The sequence below is a fragment of the Candidozyma auris genome, chromosome 3, assembly GCF_003013715.1.
Source record: "Candidozyma auris chromosome 3, complete sequence".
Taxonomy (NCBI): domain Eukaryota; kingdom Fungi; phylum Ascomycota; class Pichiomycetes; order Serinales; family Metschnikowiaceae; genus Candidozyma; species Candidozyma auris.
The window spans coordinates 557956-573498 of record NC_072814.1 but is presented as its reverse complement, the minus strand read 5'-3'; the positions used below and the strand labels follow the sequence as shown (position 1 = coordinate 573498).

The 15543-nt window shown below is 46.7% G+C and overlaps 8 protein-coding genes across 8 annotated transcripts; 4 read left to right on the top strand and 4 right to left on the bottom strand. All coding sequences in view use genetic code 12, as the record gives it.

The window, feature by feature from the left end:
• Positions 1-2911: 2911 nt before the first annotated feature.
• Positions 2912-3946, top strand: CJI96_0002889 (uncharacterized protein; the record flags this gene model as incomplete). Its single annotated transcript, XM_029033608.2, has 1 exon — positions 2912-3946. The coding sequence occupies one exon, from the start codon at positions 2912-2914 to the stop codon at positions 3944-3946; it is 1035 nt and encodes a 344-aa protein (XP_028892200.2).
• A 985-nt stretch (positions 3947-4931) lies between these two features.
• Positions 4932-5372, top strand: HIT1 (Hit1p; the record flags this gene model as incomplete). Its single annotated transcript, XM_029033609.2, has 1 exon — positions 4932-5372. The coding sequence occupies one exon, from the start codon at positions 4932-4934 to the stop codon at positions 5370-5372; it is 441 nt and encodes a 146-aa protein (XP_028892201.2).
• A 45-nt stretch (positions 5373-5417) lies between these two features.
• Positions 5418-6482, bottom strand: CGR1 (Cgr1p; the record flags this gene model as incomplete). The annotated part of the gene is made up of 2 exons (XM_029033610.2): positions 5418-6404; positions 6450-6482. 2 exons carry the CDS (start codon positions 6480-6482, stop codon positions 5418-5420), a joined length of 1020 nt encoding a protein of 339 aa, XP_028892202.2.
• Positions 6483-6799: 317 nt separating this feature from the next.
• Positions 6800-7813, bottom strand: CJI96_0002886 (cell proliferation protein CDC123; the record flags this gene model as incomplete). The annotated part of the gene is made up of 1 exon (XM_029033611.2): positions 6800-7813. The coding sequence occupies one exon, from the start codon at positions 7811-7813 to the stop codon at positions 6800-6802; it is 1014 nt and encodes a 337-aa protein (XP_028892203.2).
• Positions 7814-8347: 534 nt separating this feature from the next.
• On the top strand, positions 8348-9943 carry CJI96_0002885 (chaperonin-containing T-complex subunit CCT4; the record flags this gene model as incomplete). Its single annotated transcript, XM_029033612.2, has 1 exon — positions 8348-9943. The coding sequence occupies one exon, from the start codon at positions 8348-8350 to the stop codon at positions 9941-9943; it is 1596 nt and encodes a 531-aa protein (XP_028892204.2).
• Positions 9944-10011: 68 nt separating this feature from the next.
• On the bottom strand, positions 10012-11682 carry SAS10 (rRNA-processing protein SAS10; the record flags this gene model as incomplete). The annotated part of the gene is made up of 1 exon (XM_029033613.2): positions 10012-11682. The coding sequence occupies one exon, from the start codon at positions 11680-11682 to the stop codon at positions 10012-10014; it is 1671 nt and encodes a 556-aa protein (XP_028892205.2).
• Positions 11683-11985: 303 nt separating this feature from the next.
• Positions 11986-13149, top strand: RPC53 (DNA-directed RNA polymerase III subunit C53; the record flags this gene model as incomplete). Its single annotated transcript, XM_029033614.2, has 1 exon — positions 11986-13149. One exon carries the CDS (start codon positions 11986-11988, stop codon positions 13147-13149), a length of 1164 nt encoding a protein of 387 aa, XP_028892206.2.
• Positions 13150-13220: 71 nt separating this feature from the next.
• Positions 13221-15503, bottom strand: HCA4 (RNA-dependent ATPase HCA4; the record flags this gene model as incomplete). The annotated part of the gene is made up of 1 exon (XM_029033615.2): positions 13221-15503. The coding sequence occupies one exon, from the start codon at positions 15501-15503 to the stop codon at positions 13221-13223; it is 2283 nt and encodes a 760-aa protein (XP_028892207.2).
• Positions 15504-15543: the final 40 nt, after the last annotated feature.

Below are 15543 nucleotides of genomic sequence, written 5' to 3'. Positions count from 1 at the left end.
GAGAGCTCCACTTTGGGAGGTCTGGACGTGCTTGCGAATTACAATAGAGCAATTAGACCGATTGGGACCCGAGGAGCAAGATCGCACAAACACCAAGCACGAGAGAAAAAACACAGTTGGGGCCAGTGTGGTGGGCCAGCGTGCATTGTTCTGCTTTGGTTAGCACTCAGGGAGCGTTCCAGCACAAAGGCGCATTGTCTTGTCCGGGAGACTATGGGCACACATTAGGTAAAAACAGGTGTAAGAGAGAAAAAATAAGGTTCCTCTGAGGGTGCGGAAGCCACAAGAGGTCGGCCCGGTTTACGTTTACGTTTACGTTTATGCTTCAAGTGAGGTCATAAGGCTTAAACCTTGTAGGGGTTTGCACCCATGGCGAAAGGAAAAACACAAACTAGTGCCTTGGCGTCCAGATGCGTGGGGTGATGAGAAAAGAAAATGGAAGAAGGGGCCAGGTGGACGGAAAGCGAGCAGAAACAATGTTATGCCTGTGGAGCAGGCAGGCAGGCAGCAGCGCAGCGCGCCGGCAAACTCAAGAGACGATGGGGAGGACAAGTGAGGGAATGAAAAATGGCAAATGGGATATGGAAAATGAGGAATGGGAAAAACGAGGAATGACAAAGTCATGCCAGAAATAGCCTTCGTAAATGAGCTGGCCCCAATAGTTGTAGCCGATGAAACGGCATTGGCTCTTACTATGTACAGGCTCCTAGAAGATGTAAATTATTTCTTATCATTTGGTAGTCGGATGGAAGCTGGCAGCGGCAGTTCAAAACGGTTCAAGATAGAAGTGTGGTGGTGGCAGCGATGCCAGGTGTGATTACGCTGCCTCAGGACAAACCGCTTGCTCGCAAAAATAATTTTGCCAGTGTCGCATTCTTGGCCCCGGCTACTCTACCGATCCAACCGGCATCTGGGTGATGCACAAGGATAAACCACAAAAGTGAAAAAGAAAGAAGCTTACGCATAGTGGAAGTGAAGGCCCGTGATATGGACACATGAGCGCTAGACGGCAAATGAGTCTCCATGGGTACCTAGGGATACGTGTTTGGAAGCCCCGGACGAGACGGAACTCTGGCAACGCTTGTACCGACACGGCCAGCAAATCCAGTGGTGTTTCTGCCGGTGGTACAGGCACAGTTCTGGTTGCAAAATCTCGTAGTTGTGGAGGTAGAAAGGTAGATCAAACGGGCCAAAAAAGAACACTTTCAGCCAGGTTTGTGGTCATATTCGGTGGGCCGGTGTCACTTTCCCGCTGAGTGACAAGGGCGCTCATCGGGATCGTGCAAAGAACTCGTGATGGGTTGAGGAACAAGCAAGCTGGTGAGGAATTTGCACCCGGATCCGAAAGGCAGGCAGACAAGCCGCCAGGCAAGCATGTAGGCGGCGCGGCTCGCGTAGAAGGTGGGCAAAGGAGATGTTGGCAGTTCCAGGTCACGCGGGCTGGGGAGACAGCCTTGACGCATCTCTCCAGTCAAACAGTGAGAACAAAGACCTACCTGCCAGCGGCAAAGGCCAAACAGGAATGCCCCCAAAAAAAAATTAAAAAAAAAAAAATTGTGGTCCCAGCCAAAGCCCGAAGAGATCTAGAGCTGTGTTGGGGTCGGTAGAAGCATCGATGCAAAATGGAAAAATTCCCGGGTTTTTGGCTTGCCATGACTGTGAGGAGACACACTTAGTGTCAGCGGCACAGCGTTCTGCTACACTGGCGGCGTCACCATCGCTCGACATGTGGAAGGGCTCGTACGTTTGTGAGGTATCAAGAAGGAATAATGTCATGGAATACACAGCGTTCCAACTGGCCAATAGGCATGCGAGAGAAACAAGAGAGAAGCGAGGAGTGTACTTTGCGAAGCTCTGGGTGGATGGGCCAAGGCAGGAAAGGAGAGGGCGACAGGTGCGGGCAGAAGCAAATAGAGGCAAGAAAAGCGGCAGGGCGGTAGTAGTGTGGAAAGGCCAGCGGATTGAGGCTAAAAAAAAATCGCAACAAAAACGAGCGCACAGGCTGCGGAAACTGGCGGGTAGACAGCGGATAGTGAGCGGAACTGGACAGGATGGAAGCAGGTGGAACAAGTGACGATGGGACGAAGGGGAGCAAACAATACACAAATAGAAAAAATCAAATAGAAGCTCAAGCAGCCAAAGGCATCCTGTCACGTAAGTACCGTTCCAGGCGTGTCGTCACCGGTGATATCACTGTATTCGTCTGAATCGGCTCCCTCCCACGCTTTTTCCCCCCCTCCTCCCTCACGGTGTCCTCTTTCCAAGCCACACAGAGGCAATCGCACCACTAGGCCTGTGTCGTAATCCGTTTGTCTGGCGTGTGTCCTGTAGCCACTGGGCCCAGGGCTTCGCGGTGCCGGTGGAGCCTGCCTCTCTGCCTTCCTGCCTTTCTGGCAGCTCCCAGGCTTATTGCACACTTGCCTTTTGCCCACTGCCCACTGCCCACTGCCCACCTCGTCTGGCCCGGCTTTTGTGCTATTTTGAGCGGCGTGGTCTCCTAAGTTTAATTTTTATTTTGTGGTTTTCGCCGCCGCTGCACCTTTTTACAGGCAGGCAGGCGCCTTGGACAGCCTTTTTGCCCCTAGAAGCCGGCGGCAGCGGCAGCACAGCAGCAGCGCGATGTGCGATTGGGAGTTTTAGTGGGAGCTCCGGTTGCATTCATTGCAGCTTTTGGCTATTGCATTCATTCTTTCATTCATTCTTTTTACCTCACTGCATTTTTCTTGCCTGCTGCAGCGATGATCGTTTGTTTCCTGTAAATGGATTCATGCTTAATTGATATAAGTGCCCAATGCCCATCACCGTACAAATGTTACAACCCTAAAACAATTGGCATTCAATAGTCTCATATCCCTATATCTGGCCTGGCCCGTCCACTCTTTACCTCCATTCACATTTTTAACAGCCTGCAATGTCCACGCTAGCTGAAACCTACGTGGCATGCTGTCTACACCTTCTACAAGACCCTTCGTCTCAGCAGGTGTCTCTGGCGTCTGCCAGCGAGGTGGCAGACTTTGTCCAGGTGCTAGAAACTCTAGACATTCTGCTGGCCAACTTGGCGCTATCGTTGGTGCTCTTGGACCGCTACAAGGCCAACACGGTGAACTCGCTTTGCTTGGGGGACACTTGTGCTTTGAACACCGCCTACTATGCGATGATCGCCTCGTTGATTTTGGCCAACAAGTACATGAACGACCAGAGCTATACGATAAAGACGTGGCACTCGATTTTGGCAAAGTGCTCCCGGTTGGCGCCCACACTTGCCTTCTTGAACCAGCTAGAGAGCCATTTCCTCAGCGCCTTGGGCTACTCAGTGGGCACGACTCATGATAAGAAGTTGTGGAGCCGCTTTGCCCATGTGGACCAGTATTGGCTTCAACAGCTTCGCACCCAAGTTGACGAGAGCTCGCCTTGTGTGGGATCTGCTGTTTCTCCTTCTACAGCTATACCGTCTCCTCCAGTTAGTGTAACTCTACCACACCAGGCATCTGCTGCTCCTCCTGCTCCTCAGAAGATAAACATGGCACCAGTCATGCCTACTCCTCCTTCGATGCTGATGCCTCAGCTGGTGCCTCTAGTACCTTCGTTTGCTCCACTATCGGTGACCATGGCGCCTGTGGTGAACCACTTTCTGCCTGCTTACTGCTTAGGCCAGCAGCTTCAGTCTCATTTGCATTGCACCCCTGTGCCCACGCCTCCCTCGGTGCCTCCTAGCATGCCCCGGGGCCACAGGTATGTTCACAGTCAGAGCCAGTTCCGCGAACCTGTCGAGGAGTACGTACCATTGACGCCCGTCCAGCCTGTAAAGAGACGAAAGAGAGATGACGATAACATGAACACCATTTACAACAACAATATCAACAAGAATATCAGCATCGGCGTTGGCCAAAATTGGTTTGGTCAAGCTCCCATGGGTGCCCGTATGGGTTACTACAAGCATTATTGACGATACGACGAATTATTGCATTCGGGCCCACCGGCTAATACATACATAGCTGCCGTGTGGAGCCCATGGATACGGGAATAGGATACTTTAGAGAGTGAAAGTGTAGACCATGTAGGTGTAGGGTAGCAAGCGCAGATTGGTTTTTTTCGCAGCCATTTCAGTTGCTTCTGGGTCCTTGGCCATTGCAAAAAAGGAACACTGCCCAAGCCCCGGCAACGGCGCTGAATGTTGGGGGTACAAACATCTCCATTCTCCTTGAGCCCCCAGGAACGCTTACAAGCGTAGTTGCATTTGCATTTGCCCTACCTTGCAACCCTAAGTCCTATTTCCGCGATAATTACGAGGTGTGTTTCCGAGTGTACTCACAACCAGCGTTGCCTCCTCTTCTCACCCTTTCTTTTCGAGAGCTATCTCGTGCTTCTTACCCAACTATATACCAGCAGACGGTGATTCTTTAGAGATGGCTAAAGCGGTAGATATAGTAATATTTGCCTCAAGTCTGTGCAGTTGGCGACTAGCAAATTGACTGACACAGGTATTCTCTATAATACATTTCACGGCATTTCAAGTTTTGTGGAGATAGTAACTGGGGATGAGCTGTTGAAGTAGAACTCTCTCTCTCTCACGCCCTCTCTCTCTTTCTCTCTCTCTCTCTCCTTTTTTTTTTTTTTTTTTACTGAGTGAAGTTGATGCTCACATCAGCCTTGGTCTACTGAGAGTATTTGGCAATTCGGACTCTATAAGAAATGTCATGATTTTAATATAATCATTACTGCCTTGTGCTTTAATCCGTGGCCATAAGAATTCACTCTATACAGTTTCACCCCTTGGATCTGATCTAATTTCCTTTTTGCTGCTCTTCTCTTCCCATGGCTGTTTTGCACCCAGTGCGACTCTTCGCGTATATAGCCAATTTAGATCTATCGTGGTGATGCAAGAACATACTTCATTTACCGTCATCTAGCTCGTCTAGCAAACAACACTTATGGCGCTTGGAGTGTGTACTGTTTGCCTGGAGCAAAATGCTAAGTACAGATGTTCCAAATGCCCAGTGGTCTATTGCTCTTTAAGTTGCTTCAAAAGCCCAACTCATACCCACGAGCAGATCGAGGAGGCAACCAAGAAGGAGGTGACTACTCAAAAGAAAGAATCTGATACCGAAAATGAACAGTCCAAGCTGAAATCTTTACACCAGAAGATCGCCGAAGACCCCATCATCCAGCAGCTTCTACGGTACAAGTCGCTTCAAGTGCACATCGCGGTGCTCCTCAAAATTCTCAACGACTCCTCAATAACCAATGAGCCGCTAGCAGAAAACCGCAGAGAGATTGCAAACATGAGACTTTGTAACTTACGGATGGGTGGTTCAGAAGAGAATGAGCTTGTGGAAGAGTTCGTTTCTAGAGTGATTGAGCTTTGCAGTTAATGTCATCGCAGGTATGCCTTTCAACTATTTAACATAGCGGTGCTCTTAAACGTTCACAGTGCCTTTCCAAAGATCCTGGTAGCGTGGCTGGAAGTTCTCTTTCGCCTTGTATTTGAATAGGTGACCGCCAATGTCGACCTCATTCTCGTCAGCGATCTTGACAACGGCATCAAGATCCTCATGTTCAAGGTGTGCAGTGTTGAAAAAGATCTCGTCTCCGTTTCTTCCGGCTACAAGCACGTTTGTTACCTGCTCTGCTGGTAGCTTGAAGACTTTTTCTATTTCCCCTTGGAGATTATACTCCACAGCAGAGTTTGTACCAAATACAGCCAGAATAAAACGTTCGTTTCCAGTGAAGTCCATTCCATCGGGAATAGGTTCGCTCCCTTGAGATTCCACATTGTACGTCTTGAATGCATCCTCGAGGTTGATAATGACTTTTTTGTTGGAGATTGTAGCAGTTTCGTTGTCATAGTCAAATGAGTACACCTGGTGCGTGGGAGAGTCTGTCCAATAAAGCTTCCTGGCATCCTTACTAAAAGCAAGTCCGTTGGAGATACCTGTCTTCTCCTGCATCACCTTCACTTCCAAAGTTTTGTGATCGATTCTAAACAAGATACCCTCAAACTGCACGCCCTCAACCTTAGTGACGGGGAAGTCGGTCATGACACCGACCCACAAGTTTCCGAAAGGATCGATATGAGCGTCATTTGAACGCAAGCGTCTTTTTTGCTCATCGGTTAATGGATACGACACTACCAGCTTGATTTTGCCCAGGCTGAAGTTTCCGTAAGATACACCTGACTTGTGACAGAGCAAAACGGTGTCCACATCAGTGGTTTTGAGAACAGCTCCAATTGACTCACCTTTCTCACTCAAACGCAATACTTGATGTCTCTTCTCTAGATTTTCATCGTCCAAAAAGATACGGTGTGCCTCAGCATTGATGATATCCACCCATAGGAGAGAGTTATTTCTCAAGTCATAGCACAATCCCTCAGTGAGACGACCACGGTAAGAAGGCAAAAGTACCTGTTGTTAGTTTGTAACCGAACAGCAAGATCGCATCAAACATACATTTTTTCTTGTGAGTTCGACTGTTTCAACCATGATGGGTGTGTTTGAATTTTTTAAAGTGGCAGCAACGGCTGTATAAAAATGCCGATGTATAGTGGGGCCAGGCGCGAAGCTGTCAAGCTTCTGCGGGGGAACCAAAAATAAACCCTAACCACGAGTGTTTAGCAGAGCCACTTTTTGTCCACATGGTAACAGATGTTCGCTTGCGCTAAAACGGCTTCTCGTCGGACTTGTGAATTTCAACCAGTAATGTCATCAGTTTTCTCGGGACCTCGTGCGTAGAGAAGCTTTTTGATTTCCGTCCGGTGAAGCGTTGCGAAAAGTCCGAGAAACTAGTGAAACCCACATTGTTACGTCTGCTCAGCTTGTCTTGCTAGTAGAGACCACTCTCGGGCAAGCTCCACCATGGCTTGGCTATCGTTGGCCGCCCCTACCACCTCGAGGGGGACCTGACTCTCGCTGTGGTCCTTACGAGCCAAATGGCCCATATTGGTCTCTGTAATGATTCGGAGCTCGAAATTACCGTCGTTTTCCTTCTCAAGAAGCTCATGCCAGGTGAACAAAAGCAGGTCCCATTTCCTAGTGAAGGGATTGACGTCGATTATCGTCACCTTGTTGTATGGCCTCGGTATGTAGACGTCCATGATATAATCATAAGCGGGGAAAGTCGTTTTGGCAACAACGCTGGCTTGAAAGGTCGTGAGCGCTTCTTTTAGCTTAGGAAGGACCTCCTCGAGAAAAATATAGTGACCAGGGTCTCTTTGAGAAACACCCAAGAACTTTTTATCTTTGATGAATATCCTGAATTCGAGCGCAGGGTTGAAGTCGAAGATCCACTTCTTCACCACGAGCTCAGGCTCCATATAAGGGCCTTCGTCCTTATCTTCGCATTCATCGTACATATGGCGATCTAGATCGTGGGCAATGTGATCTGAGGAGTTGAGAAGTAAGTAGATATCGTTCACTGAGGTGCATTGTAAAGAGTTGTTAATCAAGATCCACTTTGCATCTTTCCCTGCCGACCAGTTCGTCTTGACAAGCACCTTGCCAAACTTATCAACTATACCCTTGAGTTTCTCGTGGAAGTCGTGGAAGCCCTCCACTGGATCTGCTGCCAAAGATGGCTCTGAGTCATCCTCCCAGTCACTATACTCATTATCATCGTTTCTTTCCACGGTCGCTGAGGTGGGCAATCTGATACTGTCAGCACTGAGGTACTCCAAAAACGCAGGAGGAAGCGGTTTGATTACTTCAGCCTCGGGAATATGGTTTTTAAAATGCACATGCCAATTCAGGTACGAGCACAGGTTCACCTTGTTGCATGTAACTCGAATGCTGTTAAAAACGTGGGTTTCCTGAGTCATGGGGTAATGTATGAAGTTGATGAATCAATGGAACTGATGGGACTGATGGAGCTAGGTGCACTACCAGCCACCACAACTCTTATAAGACTGCAAATTCCATGATTGATTTAGATAATTCTGATATACTGATTTCCTTTAAAGCGACTAAATATCCAACTCATGTATTTTTTTTTTTATTATTTTTTTTTAATCTGCTTTGGGATTTGTGTAAAAAGCGTGTCATAGTAGAAAACGGATACAACGAGAACGTTCTGTATAGATTTGCATCCGCTGGGGATTTTCTATAAAGCTAAGCTCGGACCAAATGCCTGCCACGGTATTCCTACAAAATCCGCAATTGAAGTAAAATATTGTAGAATCCCCGCTACCTACTATCCGAGAAAGAATTTGAAACCCACTCCTGACATTTCAGTTATGTTACCGCAAAACTCATAAACCCATCTTACCATGCCCTCGCACGTGACTTCTGATTCGAGAAAAAATCTCAACCCTATGCTTCCTTCAACACCGTACTACTGAAGGACATCACCAAGCATGGCTGCTGTTCAATCGAAAAACCCTTCCAATGCCACTTTCAAGGATAAGGAAAAGCCTCAGGAAGTGAGAAAGTCGAACATTCTCGCTGCCAGAGCCGTCAGTGACGCCATCAGAACCTCCTTGGGTCCTAAGGGTATGGACAAGATGATCAAAACCAAGGACGGCAAAATCATCATTTCGAACGATGGTGCCACAATTCTTAAACACATGGCTATTTTACACCCAGCTGCACGTATGTTGGTGGACTTGTCTGCTGCACAAGACGTTGAGGCTGGTGATGGTACTACATCTGTAGCCATTTTGGCAGGGTCTCTTTTGGGTGCCGCTGAGAAATTGTTGAACAAGGGTATCCACCCAACCATTGTTGGGGAAAGCTTTCAACGTGCTGCTGCACGTGTTTGTGAGGTTTACTTGGAGATGTCTCACAAAATTTCCTTGAAGGATAGGGAGATCTTGATCAAGGCCGCGTCTACCTCGTTATCCTCCAAAATCGTTTCTCAGCACTCAGCATTGTTGTCTCCTCTCTCGGTAGACTCTGTGCTCAAAGTCATGAATGAATACCACGATAATGTCGACTTGAACGATATCCGCCTCATCAAGAAAGTAGGCGGCACCATTGACGACACTGAATTAGTGGATGGTGTTGTGCTTACACAGAATGTTTTGAAATCTGCTGGCGGCCCCTCCCGGATGGAAAAGGCCCGTATTGGCTTAATACAATTTCAATTGTCCCCACCCAAACCAGACATGGAGAACAATGTGGTCGTTAACGATTACAGACAAATGGACAAGATTCTCAAGGAAGAGAGAGCATATTTGCTTAATATTTGCAAGAAGATAAAGAAAGCTAAGTGTAATGTCTTACTTATTCAAAAGTCTATTTTAAGAGACGCCGTGAATGATTTGGCATTGCATTTCCTTGCGAAATTGAATATCATGGTCATCAAAGACATTGAAAGAGACGAGGTTGAGTTTTTGACGAAAGCCACTGGCTGCAAGCCAATCGCAGATGTGGACAACTTCACTGAGGATAGATTAGGTGCAGCTGAGCTCGTCGATGAAATAGAGTCGTCTGGATCCAAGATCGTTAAAATCACAGGTGTCAACCCAAAGAATACCCGCCCAACTGTCTCTGTGGTTATTCGTGGCGCCAACCAACTAGTTTTGGATGAAGCCGAAAGATCGATTCACGACGCACTTTGTGTGGTCAGATGTTTAGTGAAGGAAAAGGCTTTGATTGCTGGCGGTGGTGCTCCAGAGATCGAGGCTTCCAGAGTGCTCTTCAAGGAGGCCAACCAATTAAGTGGTGTTGAGCACTTCGTTTACCAAGTTTTTGCACAGGCATTGGAGGTGATTCCAACCACGCTAGCCGAGAATGCTGGTTTGAATCCTATCAATGTTGTGACTGACTTGAGAAATAGACACGAAAAAGGGGAGAAAAACGCAGGCATCTCTGTCAGAAGACATGGCGCTTCTAACACATTCACCGAAAATGTTTTACAACCAGTTCTTGTCTCTACTAGTGCTATCACATTGGCTGCTGAGACTGTGAAATCCATTTTACGTATAGATGACATCACCTTCAGCCGTTAGGATCACTCCACCTGCGATGAAATTTAATGTACATATAAACTGCGATAATAATGCAATGATGTATTCTATCAAACCAACTTGACAGAGCGTGACATGCCCTTTTTGATACCTGTTTTCTCTCCCTCGTATGGTCCACGATTGTTCTGATCGTAAACTTGTCTGACAGACTTGAGCTTCTTCTTGGCTGTCTCGTACTTCTTTCTCTTTTTGACCCTGGCATTTCTGTTGTCGTTTTTCCTGTTCGGCGTAAGACCCTTATTCTTGAGAATTTGGAAGTTGAGAGCTCTTTTACCATTTTCATCAGCTGTTTCAGCCATATCAGCCAATTTGCCCTCCCTGGCAGCTTTTTTAGCTTCAAGATGAGCAGAGCGTCTAGCCTGCTTCTTGGCGTCTCTTGCATTCTTCATGTTCTCGTAGTAGTCTTCCCCGTTCACATCATTCGTGTCGTAAATGTCTCGCTCATCCCCACTGGCAGGATCTTTTCCGTCCAAATCATCACCCATGGAGTCTTTACCACCCAATCCTCTCTTACGTGCTTCTTCCATAAGTCGTTGTTGCCTCTCATATAGCCTCTCCTTGTATGGCAAGTCGGCATCTCCGGCAAATTGCTCATCAGGGTTACCTTTTTGAGAGGCCTTGTTGATTTTGGATGTGTAGAAACGTAAGGACTTTTTACGACGCTGCTTGTCAAGAAGGTCACCGGCGTCAATGGCAGTTTGCTCAGAATAGTCGCCAGTGCCGTTGGTAAGAGGAGCAGTTTTGATGACTCTTGGCTTGGAGATGTCGATATGCGAAGCACTCTTGATGCCTTTCGTTTCACTATCGCTTGGAGGCTCTTCTTGATCGTTTTCCAGCTCAGAGTCAGTAAGGATTCTCTCTTGATCAGCCTGTTCATCGAGTTCCTGCTCTTCGATTTCACTTTCTTCAGCTCCCGACCCGCTCTCCTCGGCGATGTCTCCAATCTCCTCAACCGACAACTCGTTGGCCTGTCTCCAGACTTCTCGACTCTGAAGGATCAGTTCCATTACTGGCTCATCTTTCATGCTTGTGTGTCTATCACTGCCTCTCAATCTTTCCATGAGCAAAGCGAAATATGAGGAGATCGAAGCCAAGTACGCTCTCAAGGCCACGAGCTTTGCTTGCATCAGTGGGGACGTCTTTGTCTCTGCCTCAAATCCTTCTAACGTGGGCGTTAGACTAGTAAACTCTTTCAAAAGGGGCACCAATTCCGGAAAAGATCCATTCAATACCTTCATCTTCTCCTCATCGTCCAACTGTTCGAAGTCTATTTTCTCATCTGAAATAACAATTTCTTTAGTATCTTGAGCGTCATGGTCCTTTGCCTTACGTGTCCAATCCTCCATCATCTCTTCATCCACAAAGTCATCCATCGCAAGCGCTTGCAAGTGTTTCTTCTGCTGTCTAAGAGCCTCCTCAGTCATCTCCCTATCATCATCACTATCTTCTTCGCCGCCATAGTAGTTCTTTTTTGATCCCCAACCTTCAGCATCGGAGTCGTCTTCACCAGATTGAATCTCGCCGTCATCCATCTCTTCGTCACTACTCTCATCCTTATCACTCTCGGAGGCCACTTCGTTTTGAAGTCCAAGCACCTCCTCCTCAGAATCCTCATCCTCAGAATCCTTTTGACGAAGATAGTCGCCCGCTTGCTCTAGTAAGACTTTTTCATTGCCCGCATCAAAGGCATCGAGCTCATTATCTGAGATTTCCTGAGACATGGGTGTGATTGAAGGTTGCAGATGGCACCGATGCCTCATCGCTACTTTTACAGGGGGTACTGCAGGTGCAACAGAGTAGGTCAGATCCAGCCTTGACAGACACAAGCAAACCTAATTTATGAAGAAAGAACGACAAGCTCTGATCTCACAGTGAAAGGGTTTGTATATCATTCTTCGTATCTTTTTAATTACAGCTTTTCTGTTCTGTAGAATTCTGGGTCCCAGTGTTGCGGTGTACGGGTCTTGCATATCCTGGAGCCCTTCACAAAGTTTCAAACTTCAATCCAAGCGATTGATCTTGTCATGTCAAATAGACTAGACTCGCTCAATCTGAAGAAGTCTGGCTCTAAGCCAGCTTTGAAATTCAAGCCAAAAGTGGTGGCAAGAAAATCAAAAGAAGACAGAGAGAAGAACTCACCCGTTGTGAAGACTGAAGAGAAAGCAAGCCAACCATCGACAAGGGGCCGTGGAGGGCTCAGAGGGCGTGGGAGAGGCCGTGGAGGTTCTTATGCGGGCACACACGTTGTCTCAGCCGGTCCTTTGGCGTCGTCTGCTGTAGGAAGTGGGCCAGTCGCTACATCCAAGACTGGGTTGACCAATGATAAGATATTTGGCGCAGAGGGCAAAGAACAGGCAGACCCCTTGCTGAATTTGAAAATGAAGAGTCGATCGCAAAGCGACGGTACTCCTGCGGGAGAAGATTCAGATGATGACAGTGGAGTCACTAAAATCAACATGAGTAGAGACTACCAGTTTGATGCTACTGAGACCGTGCTTTTCCCCGTTCGTCCACAAAAAGATGCAGAGAAAGAGGCATCTAAAGTTGCCATGTCTCTTTCTTCGACGACGTCTGCTACTTCTTCACGTGCCCCTTCTCGTACTCCCGGCCCAGAGTTAGTGAAGAGTGAGTCTTCCGAAGACATTAAAAGAGAGCATACACCGGATCTTGTTCTGGACCGTGTAGGCGGAACTGTGGAACAAGATGAGCACAATAGACTCATAGATGACCAGCGTGCTATTGTGGATTTAGTCACAGGAAAGTTTGCTGGACTTAAAGCTGACAATTCGAACACTATACAACAAGATAACTACTTTTTGGTGCATCTTCCACAGATCAGCAACATCAATGCAGATGAAGACGCCACAAAAGAAAAATCAGAGGAAACCTTCTCAGAGCTTGCGAACCTGAGATTGGCTAATTTCCTGGGCCAGATCGGACAACTCAATTTTCATAGGTCTGGAAAAATCACCATGTCTCTAGGTTCGAAGACAACCTTGAATGTGGCACGGGGTGTCCCTTCAAGTTTCCTCCAAGAACTATACGTTATAGACTCTAAAGCCCCTCGAGCGTCTGGTGAAAACGACAGCGATGACATATTAGACGAGGAAGGTAGGAAGGTTGTTGGCGATATATATAGGTTGGGCGAAGTGACAGCTAAGCTTGTCGCCACACCGGAAATTAGGTAGCATTATAGGTTCAATTACGCATGCATAGCACTTTAGAAGATGTATCTTTTTTTTTTTTTATCCGTAGGCGACTATTCATTTATCAACCTGGAAGTCAAAGCCTCCAAATCTTCTATGGTTTGTGGCTCATCTATCTCCACAACACCGCTCTCTTCTGTATCTCTTTTCCTGATGTTCTTAAACCACTTTGGCTTTTTCAGTTTGGGTTCCTTGACCTCCTCGTCCAGCGACTCAAGATCTCTATCAAGATCGGGTGTGCCCAACGTTACTTGCACTTCACCATCATCCTCAGGGAGATCCTCTTCCTGCAATCTTCTTTCAGCTTCTTTACGCTTTCTCTTCTTCTCCTGCCTCTTTGCTTTGGCAAGCGCTTTGTCTTCGACATCAGCTTCATTCATAGCGTCAGTTTCCTTTGTGACAAATTCACGTTTTTGATCTTTTGCGTCACCCTTCTTCTTGAAATCCTCTTCGTCTTCCAACTCATAAATTGGGTGAGCTTCTCCCTCATCGTCGAACACTAACTTTGTTGGCTTACCTTTGTCTTTGATCGAGAGTTTCTTCGAAAGAGCCTTCTTTGCCGCTCTCTTGGAAACTGGAAGCGTCAAGTCCGGGGTCTCACCGTCCTTGATGTCATGATCTGCTCTCTTCACCTTCATGAAATCATCATCACTCTCGCTATCCTCGTTATCTTTTCGTAAACCTGTTCCTGTCATGCTTAGATATTCCTTGGAAAGAACTGTCTGGTTTTGTCTCTCGAACATTCTATCGTACTTGGTTTTTGTAGTCTTCTTACCCCTCTCATCCTTGACTTCACCATCGTTGTCGGCTTTCTCAAATTCCATGAGCTGCCTAGACATATTTTTCTTCTCCTTGTTCCCTTCCCCCCCTTTGATTTTGATCTTGGGAGCGCCTGGGAGCCCTAATGATTCAGCAAACTTCTCGGCAGGTAAAGTATTGATATCAAAAATTTCTTTATCTTTCTGGACATAAATAGAGCGGTAATAAGAGATGAATGCACGCTGACCCAAATTCTTCATTTGCGGATCCTTGAAGCAGAGTGATTGCAACTGTGGACGGATTGTCTTCTTGCTATTTTTTTTAATGTTCATGTTCTTGATATCGATATCGTGGGTCTTAAGTCTTTTTAACATGGGCTCCTCTTCCGATGGTAGAAGCATCAAAAGGGACTTACCTGGACGACCAAAGCGAGCACATCTTCCAACCCTGTGAACATAAGTCGCAGCATCCTCAGGACAGTCTACCTGGACCACCCAATCAATGGCAGGAAAATCTAAGCCTCTAGCCACGATATCGGTAGCAAAAAGACAAGCATACTGCGCGTGTGAAAATTTAACCGTTGTTTCTAGTCTTGAAGTTTGCTTGTGGCGGCCATATAATCTCATCAAAGAAATACCCGGCTGTAATGTACGGAATGATTCGTAAGCATATTGAACCTGCTTCAGTGACGAGAAGAAGACAAGGATCTTGCTTTTAAGGTGAGTCTTTATAAAAGACCAAAGAACGTCTAGTTTATCTTCTAGATTTATGCGAATATAATATTGATCCAACGTATCGGGTGTAGCGGAGACGGTGTTGTCAGACGAGACACCAATCTTGGTAGGGTTTGTTAATGACAATCTGGCAAGGTCCTTGACACTTTCTGATTGGGTAGCGGAGAACAAGAGGGTCTGTCTATCGGGCGACAAATGCCCTAGGATGCTGTCAATCTGTTTTCTGAAACCCATGTCCAAGCACCTATCGGCCTCATCGAGGACAAGAATCTGTAAGTTGGAGGTTTCAATGCCAGCAGATTGATTAAAATGTTGTGCAATACGGCCAGGAGTGCCGACAAGAATGTTCATTCTTCCGATTCTTTCCTTTTCGAACTGAACGTCTTTGCCGCCAGTGACCAAACCAGCTGAAAAGGAATTATACTTTCCAATCTTTGTAAGAACCTCAAAGATTTGGATTGCCAATTCTCGAGTAGGAGACACGATGAGCGCAGCTAGGCCGTCATATTCCGTCACGTTGTTGTGGATTAAACATTCAATGACGGGAATCAAGAATGCTAAGGTCTTTCCTGACCCTGTTTTGGCTGTACCGATAATATCTTCACCCTTCAAAGCATGAGGTATGGTCTTTTTCTGAATATCAGTCATTGAAACATAATTGGCCTCACGAAGACCTTGAAGAGTACCTTCAGATATGGGGTAGTCTTGAAACTGAGAAGCCTCATTTATATCTTCTGATTGGAACTCTTCGATTCTTTTTTTCAACGAAGCGAGCTCTTCCTCTTCTGATTGACGCTTTGCTTTTCTATCAAGCTTTTTATTCTTTTTCTGAGCTTTCACCATGATAGTTATATTTTACTTTGATTTACGAGATGAGCATCTC